Source organism: Anomaloglossus baeobatrachus, chromosome 5 (assembly GCF_048569485.1).
Source record: "Anomaloglossus baeobatrachus isolate aAnoBae1 chromosome 5, aAnoBae1.hap1, whole genome shotgun sequence".
In the NCBI taxonomy this organism is placed as follows: Eukaryota; Metazoa; Chordata; class Amphibia; order Anura; family Aromobatidae; genus Anomaloglossus; species Anomaloglossus baeobatrachus.
In genome coordinates this window covers 564,639,139-564,661,334 of record NC_134357.1, presented here as the reverse complement: position 1 = coordinate 564,661,334, position 22,196 = coordinate 564,639,139, and the positions used below count along the sequence as shown (strand labels likewise).

Genomic DNA, 22,196 nt, shown 5'->3' with positions numbered 1-22,196 from the left:
TACACACGGCTCTAAACCGTACACGTCGTACACACATGGCTCCGCTACGTACACACATGGCTCTAAACCGTACAAGTCGTACACACACGCCTCTGCTCCGTAAACGTCATATACACACGGCTCCAAACTGTACACATCGTACACATGGCTCCGCTATAAACAGGACGTACATGCACTTCTCCGCTCGGTACGCCTTGTACACACACGGCTCTAAACCGTAAACACACGTCTCTGCTCCATACACATTATATACACGTGGCTCCAAACCGTACACCTCGTACACACACGGCTTCACTCCACACACGCGTCATACACACACAGCTCTGCTCCATACATGTTGCACACACGGCTCTGCTACATCTACACTGTAAACCCCTCCTGACCCCACACATAAACTTTCCCTCATCCAGCACCATGACACCCAGCACAGCAGAGTCCTGCATACACTGAGGAGCTGATCATGTGACCCCTGACTCCTCCCCTCCATGTGACATCATCACAGGTCCTGGAAGCACAGAGCAGCCACTGCCATATATCTAGTGTGCGGCTCTGCAGGAGGAGGTGTGTGGAGATTCCCCATTACTGGGCTCAGGCTCCATACACATTAGATGCTGGGGGAGAACAATCGCTCTATAGAAGAGAATTCTCCTGATTGCCCCGTGAAGGATGGATATGGACAGGGACAAGATGGCGGAGAGGATATTACACCTCACCCTAGAGATCCTCTTCCGGCTTACTGGAGAGGTGAGAGATTCTGATGACGTCACATTACACCATTCTTATCTATGGGAATAACAGATGCACAGAACTGGAGAGGTGAGGACTCTGGAAATGTCTGGAGTGAGATTTCTTACTGTGTCTCTCCATAACCAGGATTACACAGTAGTGAAGAAGACCTCTAGTGAGCGCTGTCAGGCCCCTGTGTCTGAGGGATGGGGAAGACCCCTGAGCCCAATCACGGGGCCTCCACCTCACCCCCCGATACATGAGGACATCAATGACCAGAAGATCCTAGAACTCACCTACAAGATGATTGAGCTGCTGACTGGAGAGGTGACACTGCTGGGAATGCTGGGACATTATACAGTAACGCTATGAAGGGATCGGGGGTGACGGTATCATTGTATGTGTCAGGTTCCTATAAGGTGTCAGGACGTCACCGTCTATTTCTCCATGGAGGAGTGGGAGTATTTAGAAGGACACAAAGGTCTGTACAAGGACGTCATGATGGAGGTTCCCCAGCCCCTCACATCACCAGGTAATAGACAGGACTAAACACACACGGCCTATAATTATCTGTATGTAAGGAATGAATTCAGTCCCTGTATGTGTCTCCTCCAGGTCTATCCAGTAAGAGGACAACACCAGAGAGATGTCCCCGTCCTCTTCTCCCACAGGACTGTAAACAAGAAGAGCCCGATGTTCCTCAGGATCATCAGATAGATGGAGAGAAGGTGCCATGAAATCTCCCTATGATGTGTAGACGGCTGTGAAGGTCTTGTGCTCAGTCTTGTTTTATCCTCCAGTATTATATGTGTTATACTTGTGTAATGAGAGCGGTGGAGATGGCAGGATTAGAGCTGATCATAGATGGGACTTCTCCATCTGTCTGTGACTTTTACACTATTTGTTTCAGGGTGAAGATCTGCCCCATATTAGTACTACAGAGACATATGTGAGTAGTGATGAGCGGAGTAAAGAGGAGATTCCTACAGATAACCGCCCAGGTGAGTAGTGACCACTAAATGCAGAGAAATCACAGGTTCTTCTCATTCAGCAGCTGCTACAATACTTACATAGTTACATAGGTTGAAAAAAGACCTAGGTCCATCTAGTTCAACCTTCCTCCACCAATTATATATTTTGTCATTAAATCATTTATAACCAACAATGTTGTGTGTACTGAGGAAATCATCCAGCCCTTTTTTTAAAACCTGTTATACTATCTGCCATTACGACCTCTTGTGGTCGGCATTCCACAATTTAACTACTCTGTTTAGCTGCTGGAAAGGTCTTTCTTACAATCGCGGTGAGTGCCCCCTTGTCTTTAATATTGTCTTTAAAAAGAATAAGTCATATCCAGATGGGTAAGGCATTGGCTAAAAGATAGGCAACAAAGAGTAGTCATAAATGGTGTATTCTCTAAATGGGCTATAGTCGGCATAAATGAGATCTCCTCTGAGACGTCTTTTTTCTAAGTTAAACAAATCCAACTTTTCCACCCTCTCATCATATGTGAGGCCTTCCATTCCTTGTAGTAGTCTAGTTAACCGCCTTTGAACTGACTCTAACTTCTGAATATCCTTTTTAAAATGTGGAGCCCAAAACTGGATCCCATATTCCTGATGTGGCCTTTACAAGTGACATAGAGGGGAACAATACATTGGGATCACAGCATCTCTCTTTTTTTTTTTTTTTTATACACCCTAAAATCTTGTTTGCTTTTGCAGCTGCTGCTTGACACTGAGTACTGCTGCTCAGCTTACTTGTAACGAGAATCAATGTCTGTTTTAAATATCCTACATAGTTTGGTGTCATCAGCAAAGACTGACACTTTACTATCAATCCCATCCACAAGGTCATTAATAGAGAGAATAAAAAGAATCAGTCCTAGCACAGATCCCTGCGGCACCCCACTGCTGACTATAGCCCATTTAGAGAATGTACCATTTATGATGACTTTGTTTTCTATGTTTTAGCCAATTCCTTACCCATTTTCATATAGTTTCCCCTAGTCCCTGCCTCTGGAGCTTCATTATAAGGCTATTATGTGGTACAGCATCAAATGCCTTTGCAAAGTCCAAATAAATCACATCAGCTGCATTACCAGATTTGCACTTGCCTCCTCATAGAAATCCAACATGTTGGTTAGACACGACCTATCTTACATGAATACATGCTGGTTATTATATTATTCTCGGTAATATATTGTTGCATGTCACCTCTTAAAATGCCCTCAAAAACCTTGCACACCAATGATGTCTGACTTACCGGCTGGTTGCCTGGATTCACCCTCTTACCTTTCTTAAATATTAGTACCACATCAGCAATCCTCCATGTAACTGAAGATTAGAAATGTACATACAGCCAGAGAGAGGGAGGAACAGGCGGCGGGGGTGGGGGCGGCAGCGGGAATCATGTGCATAACCCGCCCGCACATTATCAGCAGAGGTCAATCAAAAAGTGGATGAATTTTCAAACTTTATAAACTTGGATTTTACAGCCCAAACATCCGAGCTGCCCACTAATGGTATGTACAGCCTGTGCCTGATAGTGCCAGTACTGCACTGGCTTTACTTTATATACCAAAATCCTAATGTTTGGTTCCCTTTAAATACAGCGGTCTGTCGATAACTGCGCTCAATTCCCTCAATATCCATGGATGAATGCCATCTGGCCTGGGGGATTTGTCAATGTTTAATTTACTTAGATGCAGGCGTACTTCTTTTTGTGTTAAAATAGTTATATCGGGGGACTTTGATTTTTTGCCTTGTTGAATGATCACTGTCAGTTCCTTTGTGAACACAGATATAAAGTGCCAGTTTAATATCTCAGCCTTTTTTTGTCCTCTATAATTATATTATAATTATTTTTTTCTTTTGCCATTGATGTATTATAAAAAATGTAGGGCTTTCACTTTAATGTCTTTGGTGATTTTTGTTTCAGTAGCTAATTTTGCTAGTTTGATTTCTTTTTTACATTTCCTATTGAGATCTAATGTGAGACTAAAAAGAATGAACAAAACCTATCATCATAAAAATAAGGTTCCATAGCAAAAACGCAAAAAGTAAACATCAGGTGTAAAAAAAAAAAATTCAAGTGGTTTACAGAGTGTACTGTGACACCCTGGTCTATCAGGGTACTGTGCAATCTGCCCTTCAGCACAGTATCCACCCTCCTTGGTTACGGGTCCTGGTCCTTTGGTGTTGCCAACAGCTGAGCCAATCAAAATCCTAGAAACACTTTACACTGTACCCACCAGACACACCATTGGGGGGCCTGAAGGGAATAGGGCCGCCCACATGGGGGGTTTGTATGGGAGAGTGAAAAAGGTGACATTTGAGCGAGAGAAGTGAAGTGAAGTGGCAGTGGAAGGAGAAGGAAGTGACTATTGAGAGGAGAGGTCACAGGTGGAGCAGGGCTCCTGAGTACTAGGTGGCAGACATTGGTCTAGGCCTGGTAGGAGCTGGAACCCCGGTCGCAGGGGATAGTGTCAGGGGGCATGGACTGCCGAGGACGGCGGCCTTGAGCTATCACCGGGCAGGGCTCAGGGCACGACGGGGTACGTGGACCCTAGGCCAAGAAGTAGCTTTATGCGTCTTGGCAATTTATCCGACGGGGGTGAAGACTTCAAGTGTCATCCCCAACCAGCTCCAAAATCGGGGTACTAGCGCACCGATGGGATAGGACTTTCCAAATACAGTCCAAAGAAATCCTATGCATGAACCCTGTGAGCAAGCGCACTCCGTTAGCCACACAGGTGAGCGGGACCCGAAAAGTTTCAGACTTGAGGGTCCAAAGAGGAAAACACTGGTGCCAAGGAAAAGGTCACGGACTAACTGCAACACCAAGGACACGGACCCAAGCCTGCTCCCTCCCAGCTGCAGCGGTGCTCAGAACTCTGGTTTACAAGCTGTCGGTGTGATTATTTCGGGGCTGAGTAAGTACACTGAAAAACCCTTCTCCTACCCTAACGGCACCCGCCACCTCACCATCACCGGACCCCGGGGCACAATCACCCTATCCACGGAGGGATTAAACAACCTTGCTGCCATACCACCGCCACCAGGCTCCCCCACTAACAGCAGCGGTGGTACACCCTCTTACCACGCACCGTGGGTGGCGTCACGTACTTCATACGCCCCTTGTACATAGTCCCCCTATTCATTGAGTGGCCGCGCGACCCCCGGGTCCGGAGACCTCTCGAGCCACTCCGGATCCGAGCAGCAGCCCGGCTGCTGGCACGGGGGCGGCACACCTCCACCTCCATATTAATAAATATTTTAAACCAGGAGAACAAGGAAGATAAGGCACAAATAATATGCAAAAATAGTATACATCTTATTGACGTAGAAAATTACATTATATAAAAAAGGGATTGTGAGGGAAGGATCACAAGAAGTGTGGAGATACAAGGGTAATAAAACTGAGACACAGTACATGTATGCAATGCACCCCTACCACGGATAACACACACAATTGTGTAAAAAAAAAAAAAAAAAAAAAAAAAAAAAATAATACCATGGATTTAGTCAAAGTATGAGGGTCCATGCTGATCAATTACACCCCAAGAATTTACAAAGGAAAAATCCAGGGCGATTGGCTCAGAAAATCAGAAAAATTGTAAAAGGTTCCCCCTGAGGGGCAGCGTGGACAATTGTTACAACCAAAATGCATGTATTTAAAACAGATATATTCCGACAGGGCAGAACCGATTGTCACTAAAAAACTGGAAAATGCGTGAATCTATACATAACCCAGGCAGTGTGGCCCATATCGTGAGTTACAAACACAGTGGTAGCAAGGAACAAAGTCGTCCAGGATGGTCAACACTAAAGGCTGCTTTACACCAGACAATCTATCGTGCGATAGATCGTCGGGGTCACGGTTTTTGTGACGCACATCCGGCATCGCTGGCGATGCCGGCCTGTGTGACACCTCCTAGTGACGCAGTATCGCTCACAAATCGTGAGTCGTGTACTGCTCGCTAGGTTCCATAATATCGTTTAATTTAGTTGTTCATCGTTTTCGGGGTAGCACACGTCGCTCCGTGTGACACCCCGGGAACGATGAACAGCAGCTCACCTGCGTCACGCGGCCGCCGCCGGCTATGTGAAGGAAGGAGGTGGGCGGGATGTTTACATCCCGCTCATCTCCGCCCCTCCGCTTCCATTGGCCGGCGGCCGTGTGACGCCGAACGTCCCTCCCACTCCAGGAAGTGGACGTTCGCCGCCCACAGCGAGGTCGCATGAGAGGTAAGTATGTGTGACGGGAGTTACTGACTTTGTGCGACATGGGCAGCGATTTGCCCGTGACGCAAAAAGGACGGGGGCGGGTACGATCGATTGTGAAATCGCACAATCGGTCGTACCATGTAAAGCAGCCTTAACACAGGGCATGCTAAACACACACATCATGTGGAAGAGAGCCAATTGCCTCTTCGGGACTGTATGTAGTGAAGCCGTGGTAGCAGGTTGAGGCCCCAACGTCCGTTTCGCTAGGTGCTTTTTCTAGGGGATGTAGAGTATGTGTATTATTAGCTCTTAATATTGAGCCTACACAGGTAGTTCAGATCGTTTCTGATTGCGGTCGGCAACAGCGCATGCGCTGCAAGCCGAGGACGGGAGGTGGGGGGAGACTGGGCGTACCGATATCACACGGCGTATATACGGGAGAATGGTACGCGTCACCATAACTCCCGCACATGCGCACCAGCGCAAATGCTGTCACACACCACCACTCGGTTATCAGCTGACCGGAGGATGCGCACGGCCTCAAGAACAGACTGTCAGTGCAATTAATTAAGTTCCAAAAGGATTACTGAGCAAACCCACATTAAACAGACGCGTATCAATACATAATGATAAGATATATAGGTTGAGACGAAATTCCATAAGAATCCACAGACGAAATAAGGACTTGAACATCAGATCATAATAAGCATATTATATGCATGGGAACAGTCTGTCCTGTATGGTTATTATATAATTCACCTATATAAGGAAAAATAGACAAAAGAAAAAGAGATAAGGGAAAATTAAAAACCACATACAACATAAAAGAATAAAAATACATGTAACACATGTGCCTATATAATGTGGAACTACTTTGGTACTAGACCAAAAAATAGGGGAGTCAATATTGCAACAAAAACCACAAGCACAGAGAGAAATACATGTAATGTGGAAACTATGAAAAATACACGCATGCGCGTGCATGTATATCCCTGTATGTAAATGCAGACAGGCAAAGGGAAGGAACAGCGCATCCTCCCTATAAGAAAGGGGAGTAGCTGACCACCTCATTAAGTCCATGTGGGACTAAGGTGTTCCAAGACACAATCCACCTCGACTCCCGTTGTGCGAGAGTCTTACGTAGATTCCCCCCCCCAAACCCCTCCATGGACCACATCAATACCCAGAACCATTAAGGATCTGGGGTTGCATCCGTGATGTATCCTGAAGTGACGGGGAAGCGTCTTCAGCAGGGTGACGTCCTCCACTGAACCAGCAGCGGCAATGTCCCTGACGTGCTCCCTGACTCGTATACATAGTTCAAGCGGGGGGAGGCCCACGTATATCAGGGAGCACGAACAGGTTGCGTAATAAACTACTTGTGTAGTGCCGCACGTAATATGCTGGTTGATGGAGAACGTCCTGTTCCCGTCAGATGACGTGAAGGAGGAAGTTCTGAGAACATTGCAACAGGCTACAAAGTGGCCACATGGGAATTGTTAAATATAAAAATATAAATTGATTACATTTTTATTAAAACCACCTAGAACAGACTCAACACACAGATACAGGTACATTTCAATAAATTAGAATATCATCAAAAAGTGAATTTATTTCAGTAATTCAATATAAAAAAACACGCATATTTTATATAGAGTCATTACACACAGAGGGGTCTATTCCTATATACAGTGGAACCTCGCTTAACAAGTAACCCAGTTAATGAGAATTTCGCTTAACAAGCAAAGCTTTCTGTAAATTTGTAACTCTGTTTACGAGAAAGCTTTGCTGTACGAGCGAAATCCTCACTGCACACACTTTGGTTCTGTACATCCACCGCGCTCTGACCCACTCTTGCAGTCCGCACAAACACGCACGCACACACATACATACATACAGTATTTATGCTCACCTTACCTTCCGTTCCATCGCCGGGCTCCTGGGTCTTATAGTCCGCCGGTGCATCGCGACGAGGGAGGAATCCTCGCGGCGAACTACAAGACCCAGGAGGCCGGCTTGTGAGTTTGTGCATGTTTGTGCATGTTTGTGTGTGTTTGAACGTGTGTGGAGTGGCACAATAGGTGACCAGGATGGGATATTTAACAAGTTGTGGAACGAATTGTCTGCATTGCAATGATTTCCTATGGGAAATCTTGCTTTGCTGAACGAGTAACTTGGTTAACAAGCACACTCCCAGAACGGATTGTTCTCATTAACCAAGGTTCCACTGTATTATAATGAGTCATTACACTCAGAGTGATCTATTTCACGTGTTTATTTTTGTTATGGCTTACAGCCATTGAAAACTCAAGTAATTATCTCAGAAAATTAGCTTATTATGTAAGACCAACTGAAAAAATTATTTTAAATTCAGAAATACAGCACTGAAATACAGTAAGTATTGAGTACAGGTATTGTACTCAATACTTGGTTGGGGCACCTTTTGCATGAATTACTGCATCAATGCAGTGTGGCATGGAGGCGCGATCAGCCTGTGGTGCTGCTGAGGTGTTATGATGGAAGCTCAGGTTGCTTTGATAGCAGGCGTCAGCTCGTCTGCATTGTTGGGTCTGGTGTCTCTCATCTTTCTCTTGACAATACACCATAGATTCTCTATGGGGTTTAGGTCAGACGAGTTACCTGGCCAATCAAGCACAGTGATACTGTGGTTATTAAACCAGGTATTGGCAGTGTGGACAGGTGCCAAGTCCTGCTGGAAAATGAAATTTCCATCTTCAAAAAGCTGGTCGGCAGAGCGAAGCATGAAGTGCTCTAAAATTTCCTGGTAAACGGCTTCACTGACTTTGGTCTTGATAAAAGACAGTGAACCTACACCAGCAGATGACATGGCTCCCCAAACCATCACAGATTGTGAAACCTTCACACTAGACCTCAAGCAGCTTGGATTGTGGCCTATCCACTCTTCCTCCAGACTCTGATTTCCAAAATGAAATGCAAAATTTACTTTCATCTGGAAACAACACCTTGGACCACTGAGCAACAGTCCATGTATTTTTCTCCTTAGCCCAGGTAAAACACTTCTGGCATTGTCTATTGGTCATGAGTGGCTCGACACAATGAATGCGACAGTTGTAGCCCATGTCCTGGATATGTCTGTGTCTGGTGACTCTTGATGCACTGACTCCAGCAGCAGTCCACTCAATGTGAATCTTCCCCAAATTTTTGAATTGTCTTTTCTTAACAATCCTATCAAGGCTGCTTATATCCCGGTTGCTTGTGCACCTTTTTCTACCACACTTTTTCCTTCCACTAAACTTAACATTAATTTGCTTGGATACAGCACTCTGTGAACATCCAGCTTCTTTAGTAATATCCTTTTCTGGCTTACCCCCCTTGTGGAGTGTCAATGACTGCCTTCTGGACATCTGTCAAGTCAGCAGTCTTCCCCATGATTGTGTAGCCTACTGAACCAGACTAAGGGACCATTTATTTTAAACACTTATTAAGCCTTTGCAGATGTTTTGTGGTAATTATTCTAATTTTCTGAGATAATGGCCTTTTTTCATTGGCTGTAAGCCATTTTCATCAACAGAAAACAAACACGTGAAATAGATCACTCTGTGTGTAATGACTCTATATAATATATGCATTTCACTTGTTGCATGGAATTACTGGAAAAATTATCTTTTTCATGATATTCTAATTTATGAGATGTATCTGCAAGTGAATAATAGATAAAAATGGGGCTGACGCCAACAGAGTCTAAAGATACCCAGATAACCGTTAAACATGAGATCGGTGCTTAAAGACTTATCCCTCAAAAGGTTCTGTCCCTTCCTATCAATGGAGTATAGCACCCTAAGTTTTCAAATGGTGCCCTTATTCCTTGACAGCTATTGCTCAAACTCTCCCTGTTCTCGCTTTGTTCCACAAAGTAGTGAACCTATATAAGAATACAAGGATTGGGTCTAGTAGAGGACTATATTGCGTATACCAAATAGAGGAACACAGATAATACTGTTGGATCATTTATCTGGTGTCCTCGCAGATGTTGACATCTGTGTTTATGCTATTTCTCAACATGTTTACCCCCCCACAAAAATTATTTGGCGTTCATCAGGAACTAAATAGGGCACAATGGCTTACAAGGAAGTTGGTCACAATTAAATATCCATATTTAACCCCCATAGTCAGGTCTAAATAGTAAGGTACATGTCCAAAATTCGTAAATAACACACCTGCAGGGAGCTTACCTACAAACAGACGCCTCCACATTCTATAATGTTAAACCCCTCCCATAAGATAAAGTAGACATGTGCGAAATGTTATTTATTTTTTTTTTTCCGTAAATAATTTTATTGGGTTTAAGGAAAAATGAACAAAGCATTGTTTATAACACATATAAGATGTAATCAAGCAAAAGTCAAGGTTGATCAAAACACGAGGATCAAGCATGTAGCACTGTATTGTAAGAGAACTTTTTTTTTTCCAGGATAAGAATGGTCCGATAAGAAAACATAACAGATAATACAGTTAAAAAAAAAATTACGATTCAGGTTATACCGTATCATGGTATGTCAACTCAAAGCAGTATTATGAAAACTATTTTAACTATAAAGACTTAGTGAAGGTTAGAAGGAGAGAAGAAGGAAGAAAAAGACAGGTATAGGAAAGAAAGGCGGGTATGAGAGGAGGAGGGGGGGGGAAGATATGGATAGATAGGTAGGAGTAGGATGGGTGTCCAGAGAGTTCCGGCGTCAGGTATACGAATCCTCTTAGAGATTGCAAATATCAACTAAAGGAACCCAAGGAAGGAAAAGAGTGAACTCATACTCCCCGGTCTATGGGATAAGTTTAACGTCTCCAGATGTCTGTCCCAAAAAAGCATGAGTGCCTGAGTCAGGGGTTGAAATCCCGAAACCGCTGGTCTCTGTTGAAGGGGGGCCCAAAGAAGCTGTGCCAAAGGGAACGGGGAGAGATGCGACTCAACGCCCACCCATTGTTTATTCAGATCGTTAAATCTCCAATCCAAGACCCTCGTGAGGAGGACACTCTGGTAATACTTTTCAAAATCAGGTAAACCAGCGCCTCCCCTGGATTTGGGTCTCACCAGTGTGGCGTATCGAATCCGAGGTCTCCCCGTCCCCCAGACGAATCTGCTACATGCCCTCTGGAGTTGTCTGAAATATTATTTAGTAACTTTGATCGGGACTGTTTGGAATAAATAAAGGAACCTCGGGAGTATGTCCATCTTGAGGGCATTGATCCGGCCAAACCAGGAAAGTCGGCCCCGATTATATCTATTTAGATCAGCAAGAGTTCTAGTAAGCAATGGGGAGTAATTAGCCATAAACAACTCATCTGGATTGGCTGAAACAGATATCCCAAGATACTTGATAAATTGAATCTCCCACTTAAATGGGAAGGCGGATTTCAGTCTATTGACTTGTGTGGTAGGGAGAGTAATATTAAGGGCCTCTGTCTTTGAGTAGTTTACTTTGAAGTTAGAAACTATGCCAAAACGTTGGAATTCCTGTATGAGAATTGGAAAGGCGATTTCCGGATTTGTTAGATATAGAAGGAGGTCATCAGCGTATAAGGCAAGTTTATAATCTTTCTGACCTTCATCAAAGCCCTTTATATCGGGGGAGTTTCGAAGGGATATAGCCAAATGCTCCATGGCTATTACATATAGAAGGGGTGAAAGGGGGCACCCCTGTCTAGTGCCATTAGATATTTGCAGGGGAGAAGATAGAGTATTGTTGGCTCGAACTCGTGCTGAGGGCTTATGATACAGGGCAAAAATTCTCTCTAACATAGTTTGACCGATTCCCAGCTGCCTCAGGGAGGAGCGTAGAAAGGTCCAGTTGAGGCGATCAAATGCCTTCTCGGCATCGATCGATAGGAGGCAGGCTGGAGTACCTTGTCTGTACATATGGGAGGTCAAAAGCAGAGTTTTAATAGTATTATCGCGCGCCTCTCTACCTCGGACAAATCCTGTTTGGTCAGTATGGATTGAGGCAGGCAACAGCGGGGACAACCGGTTAGCTATTAGTTTGGCGAAGATCTTGACATCTACCCGTATAAGAGAGGACGGTAGTTAGAGCATAAAGACGGGTCCTTCCCAGGTTTGGGAATCACCGTTATGGTAGCCGCAAGGGTTTGCGCGGCGAAGGGGCAAGCTGAGGATATGGAGTTAAAGGTCTTAGTCAGGAAGGGCGTCAGTTCCAAAGCAAATTGCTTATAGAAGTTGGCCAGGAATCCATCCGGACCCGGGCTCTTACCATTGGCCAGACTCTTAATAACCTCAGTGACCTCCTGTTCGCTAAAAGGGTCATCTAGCATGAGAGAGTCCACATGATTCAGTGGGGGGAGAGGGGTACCATCAACATAATTGTCCACTTTCGCTTGGAAATTTGTTGGGGACATGTCCGCCACTGAGCCACCTAGGTTGCATAACCCATCATAATAATCTCGGAATACATCTGCTATTTCATGAGGTTTATGTGCTGAATGTCCAGATGGTGATGGATAAATGTAGAGGGAAGGCGAGGATTAAGAAACCTAGCCAGAGCTCTGCCTGGCTTGTTAGAGAATTCGTACATAAATCTCCTACCTCTATCTCGATGACGGGCAGACGCTGCATCCAGGAGGGCTCCCAAATCTAGTCTAGACTTGAGCAAGTCCGTTAAAATCTGAGGGTCATGAGTCCGTTTATGTGTCTGTTCTAGGTGTTGAATAGAAGTCAGTAATCTGTCTATTGCGCAAGCTCTATCTCTTTTAAGTCTGGTTCCCTGTTGAATAAAGGTCCCCCAGATCATCCCCTTCAGGGTCTCCCACTGGAGAGGTAAGGGTGTTGGATCATTGGCATGAAATTCGAAGTAGTCTGTGATGGTCTTCCTGATGGCTAACTGACATGTCTGATCTTTTAATAAGTGTGGGTTTAAAGACCATAACCACTCCCAGGGGCGTAGGTCTGACAAAAGGAGAGAAAGTGACACTGAAGCATGATCGGACCACACCATAGGGTCTATAGTGCAGGCCGGGTCATGTGAGAGTAGGTGGTGACTAATAAAAAAAAGGTCTATTCTACTGTACATATCATGGACAGGAGAATAGAATGTGTAGTCCCGTGTTTTAGGGTGTAGGGTACGCCAGACGTCGATTAGCTTCAAGTCTAGTAATTTACTTCTGAGACCTCGCAGTTTCACTGCAGGAACAGAAGACCTACCTGAGGAGGAGTCAACAGCCCGATCAAGGATAAGATTGAAATCTCCTCCAAGAATCAGGGAGCCTTCAGCGAATTCAGAGAGAGTGCTCAGGTATTTTTGGCAAATCCTGGCCGGGTCCTGGTTGGAGAGATAAAGATTAGCAATGGTAAATAACTTGGTACAGATCTTAAGTTTGATAAAAATGAATCGCCCCTCTGGGTCAGACTTAACTGATAAAACCTGAGCTGGGAGAGATTTATGTAGAGCGATGCTAACTCCCTTGGATTTCGCGACTAAATTGGTACTATGAAACCAGGAATTATAATATCTATGCTTAAATGCGGGAATGTGGTCTGTTTTAAAATGGGTCTCCTGAAGCAATAGAATATGGATTCTTTTTTTTATGCATATTATAGAGGATCTTGGATCTCTTCTCTGGTACATTAAATCCTCTAACATTTAGAGAGCATAAGTTGAGGTTTGCCATCGTAAAAGCCCTGTCTTCTGGGCACCCAAGGGAAAAGTGAGAAGATGGGGAGAGAGCAGAAAGAAACTAAGATTAAAGAAAAGAAAGCAGAGAAAGTAGCAGAACAGAAGAAGAAATCAGAATAATAAAGACTAATATTAAAACTTGTCCTTACTTAGCCTCCTGAGTCCTAGCTCAGAAGGCAATCAAAACTGAGAAAATACTCGTAACCAGTGTTCTAGGAACACACCCTAATATGGGAGGTGACTGAAAACTATGTCGCCTGAGAAACGGCTGCTACACCACCTAACTAGATAATACCGAAAAAGGGCAGAGAAAAAGAAAAATCACATATGGTCATTCACCCGACCAAGATAGAAGTAGCATATATAACAGCTAACAGCTCAGGCTCAGTAAATTAATCACATCAACAAAGTAAAGAATGTGGCAAGAGAGATAAAGATAAGCTCCTGCCTTTAACTCACAACCCGTGAGATTTTCAGGAGAGGCATATATACCCATGGAGGTTCAGGTACCCCAACTCACCATTAGAGCATGCCGAGAGGGGGGACAGAGAATCCCAACATTATTAGAATTGGTGATGCCCAGGGGAGGGGGGGAGGGGAAAGAGAAAAAAAAAAAAGGGGGGGGGGCAGATATTGGGCAATATTGGTTAGGTATCAGAGTAGGCCATGATAACCCTCACTCCTCTCTCGAACAACACTTATAACCCAGAAGTCCCGAGAGTTCAAGTCTCCGCCGATGAGGTTCTCGGCGACTTCTGAGGTCTTTGTCGCTGAGTACGGTGATGATCAAAGGGGAAAGAACCGCCACGACGGACCACTCTCTGGAGTGGAGGTGTAGTATATGTCCAGTCCAGTAACTTTATCCCAGGGAGATCCAGAGCCAAAAGAAAGTCTGGCAGGTCAGCCGGAGATCTCAAGATGATCAGATTGGGACCCTTCTTGACTTGTAGTTGAAAAGGATAGCCTGAGGAATAAGCAATATTGTTGTTGCGTAGGACCTCCAGCAGGGGTCTCAGGGCTCTTCTTTTTGCAAGTGTGGATCGGGAAAGATCCGCTAGAAGTTGGATGGGAGTTCCTTTAAAATCAAGGGTACCTTTTATCTCTTGCTTTTCTCATAATATGCTCCTTGACCTGGAAGAAGTGTACCCTGCAGATAATGTCCCTTGGCCTCTCTGGGTCCGGGTTTCTGGGCCCCAGTGCACGATGTGCTCTGTCCATCTCAATGCGTGTTTCAAGGGGACGTTCCAACAAGGAGTTAGAAATGTTATTTATTAATGATTTTGTGTGATATTTTTCCCTGGTTTAAAGACATAAAAATTCAAAGGTAAAACATTACAAAAAAAAAACATTGTCAAGTTTTTGTTTTTTTTCATAAATAAACGCTTAATATTTCATCCAAAATTTACCACCAACATAAAATACAATGTGTCCAAAAAGAATCGCTGGAATCCGTTAAATCATTCCAGAGTTATTACATCCATAACATGAGACTGGTCAGAACTGAAAAGATTGGCCTGGTCAGGAAGGTTAAAACAGGCCGGAAGGGTTTAAAGGTGAAAAAAGATCTGAAGCGATTCTTAATGGTAGGGTTTATTAACAAGGGTGTGTAGACTTTTTATATCTACTGTAGTATTCATTTAGGTTGTTAGATTAAGAATGGGGATGGAATATGTGTAGTTTATAGTGAAATGCGCACAGATCGCGGCTCTTCATTTTTTGTTTATTTTCATCCATTTTGTTATTGACATGTGAAATATTTAAAAGTTTTGCTTTTTATGTAATTTCAGAAATCTCATGTACTCACTCTGAAATATATCCACAGCAAAAACTGACCGAAGCTGCGGGTTTGAGCAAGTCTGTCAATTTCCGCTGCTGATATAGGAGCGGGTCTCACTCGTAAAGGGTGAAATGTGCAGCTTCACCGCATGTTTTTCGCAATGATATCGGAAGCAGGATTAACCACTTCGTGTATGTCAAGAACAGCCGGGGGGAATCACACCAGAATCCCCACTGCTGTTCACGGATTTGTCAAGAACACGTCTACTCTCTAGCGCCCCCTTAGTGTCAGGTCAATTTCGGAACTGCCGGACAATAAGTAAATAAGTCTGCTGAGCAAATAATGCCAAATATTGGAGGTCTCACAGCAAGGGTAAGTGTATATATCAACGATTCCCGCTAATGGAATATATATATATATATATATATATATATATATATATATATATATATATATATATATATATATATATATATATATATATATATATATATCTCGGTACCCTTAACCCCTTCACCCCCGGCCACTAAAACACCCTAATGACTGGCCATTTTTTTGCAATTCTGACCAGTGTCACTTTGACAGGTTATAACTCTGGAACGCTTCAACGGATCCTGGCAATTCTGACATTGTTTTTTCGTGACATATTGTACTTCATGTCAGTGATAAATTTAGGCCAATATTTTTTGCGTTTATTTGTAAAAATTTCAGAAATTTTGCGAAAAGTTTGAAAATTTTGCAATTTTCAAACTTTGAAAATGTATGCTTATAATTCTGAGAGATATGTTACACAAAATAGTTACTAAATAAAATTTCCCACTTGTCTACTTTACATCAGCGCAATTTTCGAAACAATTTTTTTTTTCGTTAGGATGTTAAAAGGGGTCAAAGTTCATCAGCAATTTCTCATTTTTCCAACAAAATTTACAAAATATTTTTTTTAGGGACCACATTACATTTGAAGTGACTTTGAGAGGCCGAGGTGACAGAAAATACCCAAAAGTGACCACATTCTAAAAACTGCACCCCTCACACTGCTCAAAACCACATCCAAGAAGTATATTAACCCTTTAGGTGCTTCACAGGAACCAAAGCAATGTGGAAGGAAAAAATGAAAATTTTACTTTTTAACACAAAAATGTTACTTTAGCAATAAAATTTTAATTTTCACAAGAGAGAAAAGAGAAAATGCACCATACAATTTATTGTGCATTTTCTCCTAAGTACGGTGATACCCCATATGTGGTAAAAATCAATTGTTTGGGCACACGGCAGAGGTTGGAAGGAAAGGAGCGCCATTTGAATTTTTGAACGCAAAATTAGCTGCACTCATTAGCGGACGCCATGTCTGGTTTGAAGACTTCCTGAGGTGCCTAAACAATTTAGGTCCCCCATAAGTGACCCCATTTTGGAAACTAGAGCCCTCAAATAATTTTTCTAGATGTTTGGTTAGCACTTTGAACCCCTGGGGGCTTCACGTACGTTTATAACGTTGAGCCGTGAAAAGAAATTTTTTTTTTTTTTTTTTTTTTTTTTTTTTTTTTTTTACCACAAAACTGTTGCTTCATCTAGGTAGCTTTTTTTTTTTTCACAAGGACATCAGGAAAAAATGCAGCATAAATTTATCGTGCATTTTTTCCTGAGTACGAGGATACCTCATATGTGGTGTAAAGTAATTGTTTGGGTGCATGGCGAGGCTCAGAAGAGGAGCGCCATTTGACAGCAAAATTGGTTGGAATCATTAGCTGACGTAATGTTGCATTTGGAGACCGCCTGAGGTACCTAAACAATGGAGCTCCCCCATTTTGGAAACTAGACCCCTCAAGGAATTTATCTAGATTTTTAGCGAGCCCCAAGAGGCTCCACAGAAGTTGATAATGTTGAGCCATGAATACAATTTTTTTTATTTTTTTTTTTGTTACCACAAAACTGTTACTTGAACCAGCTAGCTTTTTTTTCACAAGGGTATCAAGAAAAAATGCACCATAAAACGTATTTTGCAATTTCTTCTAAGTACGCAGATACCTCATATGTGGTGGAAAGTTATTGTTTGGGTGCATGGCGGGGCTCAGGAGAGAAGGAGCACCATTTGACAGCAAAATTGGTTTGAATCATTAGCGGACGCCATGTCACGTTTGGAGACCCCTATGGTGCCTAAACAGTAGAGCTCCCCCACTAATGACCCCAATTTGGAACTAGACCCCTCAAGGAATTTATCTAGATGTTTGGTGAGCCCCTTGTACCCCCAGGGGTTTCACAGGAGTTGATAACATTGAACCGTGAAAATTTTTTTTTTTTTTCCTTTACCACAAAATTTTTGCTTCAACCAGGTAGCTTTTTCTTTTTTCTTTTCTTACAACGGTACCAGGAAAAAATGCACCATAAAAAATGTATTGTGCAATTTTTCCTGAGTACGCAGATACCTCATATGTGGTGGAAAGTAATTGTTTGGGCGCATGGCAGGACTTGGAAGAGAAGGAACGCCATTCGACTTTTCAAACGCACAGACGCCGTGCACTGATCGGCCGCTGCAGGACGCACGGTCGGATGAGATACAAAAAGCGGCGGGGATACAGAAAAAAAAAGTCACGCCAAAAATTGAGCAGGGATGCCGATCCGTTATGTGCATCCCTGATCAGCGCTCGGCCGCTGCAGGACGAACACACGGATGAGGTGCAAAAAAAAGACGCAAGATACGGACAAAAAAAAAAAAGTCCCGCCGAAAATTGACCACGGATGCAGATACGCTATCTGCATCCCTGATCAGCGCTCGGTGGGACGGATGCGATACAAAAAGCGTCGGGGATATTTACAAAAGAAAAAAGTCCTGACGAAAATTTACCACGGTTGCAGATCCATTATCTGCATCCCTGATCAGCGCTCGGCGGGACGCACAGACGGATGAGGTATAAAAATGGACAGGGGATACAGAGAAAAAAAAAAAAAGTTATACTCACAGGACCCAGAGGATTAGCAGGAGGATCACTGACCAGAGGAACTGCAGGAGGAATACAAGGCAGTGAGATGGAAAAAAGGAGAAAATTCAGCTCACCCGATCCACGTGGAGACTGCAATAAGGGACAGGTGCACGGAAGGAAAAGCTGGCCAGGCTATATTATCCAAGGCAAAAAAAAGGAATTTCCAGCATCCACGTCCAATACTATAAAATTATTCTTTTATTGGATATACATTAAAAAAATTCAGGGAATTATCCTAGGTCATAAAAATCCCCATGGTGATATGGGATATAGTAGATGGAACGCGTTTCGAGCGTACACCGCTCTTAATCCCAATCCATGCTATTACAGAGCAAGGTGGAGATTTAAAAGAAAAAAGGTTTAGAGGATGTGACATCACAAAGGGTGAAACCAGCAGCTTTCAATATAGTATGATGTGACAAGTGCCATGCATATAAACCCATATATACCATTAGTAAGCACAGAGTGTATTTAAACAAGTTCAGGAAAAAAAGAAAAAAAAATTCAAATAAGAGAATTTTTCAATAAATATTTTTAAGTTCATCTCTTAGGTTCATTCCTGAAGGTGATCGAGTCTCCAGTAAGAAGATCCATTTGGCTTCCTTATCAGAGCTTTTTACAATAATGTTATTATTTTGTTTCAATTGTGTCAATGCAGATTTTTCACGAATGGTCAGATTGTGATGTATATGTTCTAAAAATCGTGAACAATATTTGGAGAATAAAAAAAACCCTGGATTTTTCTGACCACTGTCCTAATAGTTTTTTCAACCAAATTTAGTACGGACTGCTATTTGGTAATCAACATTATAAATAAGTTTCTTCCTATTCTTTCTACGGATAGCACCGTAAAAACTATATTGGACAATGGAGTCAGATTTGTACCCAAACGTAATCGCACAATAGGAGCAACAATCTCTCCTAGTGACCACATAAACCGCACTAATGAAAACCCCCCATAAGTGGCTCTCCACCACGGGTTCGTATAAGTGCGGACAAAAAAATCTGTGGCCTTTGCAAACACATGTTAAGCACAAAAAAAAAGTCTCCAGCGTCACAAAAAAAAGAATATGATATAAAATCTCTTATTAACTGCGGGACGACCCATGTCATATATGCTATAACATGCACCACGTGACATTCAATATGTAGGCAGCACTGGTCGTAGCTTAAGACGCAAAATTTCGGAACATTTGTATGACGCTAACAATAGAAGCAGTAGGAGTCCATCAGGCGTATCTCAGCACTTCACCTCCATTCATGGAGGTAATACAGACAGCTTTAAACTAAACGCTGTGGAAAAAATCTTTCTACCAAATAGAGGTGGAGACATAATGAAAATAATGCGCAAAAAGGAAGCCAAATGGATCTTCTTACTGGAGACTCGATCACCTTCAGGAATGAACCTAAGAGATGAACTTAAAAATATTTATTGAAAAATTCTCTTATTTAAATTTTTTTATTTTTTTTTCCTGAACTTGTTTGAATACACTCTGTGCTTACTAATGGTATGTATGGGTTTATATGCATGGCACTTGTCAAATCATACTATATTGAAAGCTGCTGGTTTCACCCTTTGTGATGTCACATCCTCTAAACCTTTTTTCTTTTAAATCTCCACCTTGCTCTGTAACAGTATGGATTTGGATTAAGAGCGGTGTACGCTCGAAACGCGTTCCATCTACTATATCCCATATCACCATGGGGATTTTTATGACCTAGGATGATTCCCTGAATTTTTTTAATGTATATCCAATAAAAGAATAATTTTATACTATTGGAAATAGCTGGAATGCTGGAAATTCCTTTTTTTTTTTTGCCTAAGGCAGCGAGATGGACAGCTTCTTACAGGAGCAGCAGGCACGAGGTTGGACAGCTTAGGAAGGACCCAGCGATGGAGACAGATTTGATCGGGCCAGTGAAGACCTCGGACGACCCAGTGAAGGCAGGTAAAAAGACATCGGAGAGGGAGAGCAGATGGGGAGGGGGAGACCGGAGAAGGAGCTGCAGAATAGAGATCACGGGGGAGGCAGGCAGATCACGGGGGGAGCAGATCGGGATGTCGGGGGAAAGATCGGGGCATATGGGGGCAGATTGCGGGGGGGCACGGGCAGGGGCCATCACGGGAGCGTGCAGGATCCATCACGGGAGCGCGCAGGGGCCATCAGGGGAGCAATACTCACATAGAGCGGCGATCGGGGCGGCAGCAGCGTCGTACTACAAGTACCAGGCAGTTGCATGCTGCAGACATGTTGGCGGAGGGCTACCAAGACCAGCACAGGCCTGGGGAGGGCGGTCACCTGCAGATCAGACCGCCCCACTGCACACTGATTGGAGCGATTGCGCGTCGTAGCATGATCGCTCCAATCAGTGCTGCAGGGGGGAGCCATGTTTGAGCTCCAGCTATGATCAGCTGCGGCACCTCATAGCAGGATCTCACAGTATTGCACTGATTCAGGCATTGTTTTAGCTGAAATCAGTGCGAACGATGTGGTTGGCGGTTCAGATTTGAACAGCCAATCACAACGATCGTGGATGGTGGGGTCAAGCAAAGGTCCCCTGCTGTAAGAAACAGCAGGGGACATCATTTGAAAGCCGTTGCTATGGCCACGGCAATCGAACTTTAGGCAGTAAAGTTACGTCCCTGGTCGTTAAGTCATGTTAAAATAGGACGTAATTTTACAGCGGTCGTGAAGGGGTTAATGATAGCACCCTAATAATTCTACACAACAATAATTCTGCTGTCACCACCGAAACTTTGTACAGGTAGTTCGGACACCCGTTACAGATAGCATAAGGCCCTTCAGGTTTTGGATTTATATATATATATATATATATATATATATATATATATATATATATATATATATATATATATATATATATATATATATATATGAGCATGAGAAAACAATTTATTAAATTTTATATATTTAATCGAAAATAGAAGGCAGTGTTTACAGAATTTACAAAAGGGAATAATACAAATATAGTATACAGTTACATAAAAATAAAAGGGAAAAATGAAAGAGATTACTACACCTGGTCATAGATTATGGCTCAGATATAGGGGAGAGGCACCCCCTTGGAAATGGACAAACCTATACACAGAATGTATATCCTCTGGGCATTGACACAGTAGGTACTAAGACACTGGCTTTTATTAAACTCTGTCCCACCCGCAGCCCCCACCTCTGCTAATATCGTGTAAGGGAAGGGGTTTTCCCCTCTTCCAACATTATGAAATCCTCATGGTCCTCATATCTCCGTGTGGGAGCATCCCACGCAGACGATATTACCCTCATTTTTTATATTATGATTGTAGCAGAATGTGGATACCACACAAGGGGGATCTGGTATGTTCTGGGGGGCTGATATTCATTTGTGGGTATCTCGCAATATTAATACTTCCCCAACGGAGACAATACAGCTGCCCTAGCCTTTTGATCAGAAAAGCTATATTCCTGCAGGAAACTTGTACTCCGCCCCTGTGTATACAGGCTGTAGTCGGAGCGTCTCTTTGAAGAACTGGGGAGAGGTGTTGGTAAGTTAATTGAAAGGTACCCATTACATCCCTTAACAGGGAAGCTTTTCCTGGCTGTTAATTTGGCAGGACCCTGGAGGGAGGGGGAAATCACTCCTGATCCAGAGCCCATGAACTTATCTGCTTATTATATTTTCATGACACCTCTCCCTTCTTGACTGCACTATGGAGGCAGGACCTCTCGGTACTCTTCCAGGCGCAGCTCCGCAGTCTCCTGCTCGGCTTAGGCCCAAGAGGATGTGGTCTGGGCTCCGCGATTTGCCCTGGCTGAACGCAGGT

At 43.3% G+C, this 22,196-nt stretch overlaps 1 protein-coding gene across 1 annotated transcript in view; it reads left to right on the top strand.

Moving 5' to 3' along the window:
* Nucleotides 1-22,196, top strand: part of LOC142313028 (uncharacterized) — a 55,078-nt gene that overhangs the window by 18,295 nt on the left and 14,587 nt on the right. The window contains exons 2-3 of the mRNA XM_075352015.1: nt 1,342-1,454; nt 1,637-1,727. Of these exons, the coding sequence (XP_075208130.1) occupies nt 1,342-1,454; nt 1,637-1,727 (204 nt within the window). The remainder of the gene's footprint in view (nt 1-1,341; nt 1,455-1,636; nt 1,728-22,196) is intronic.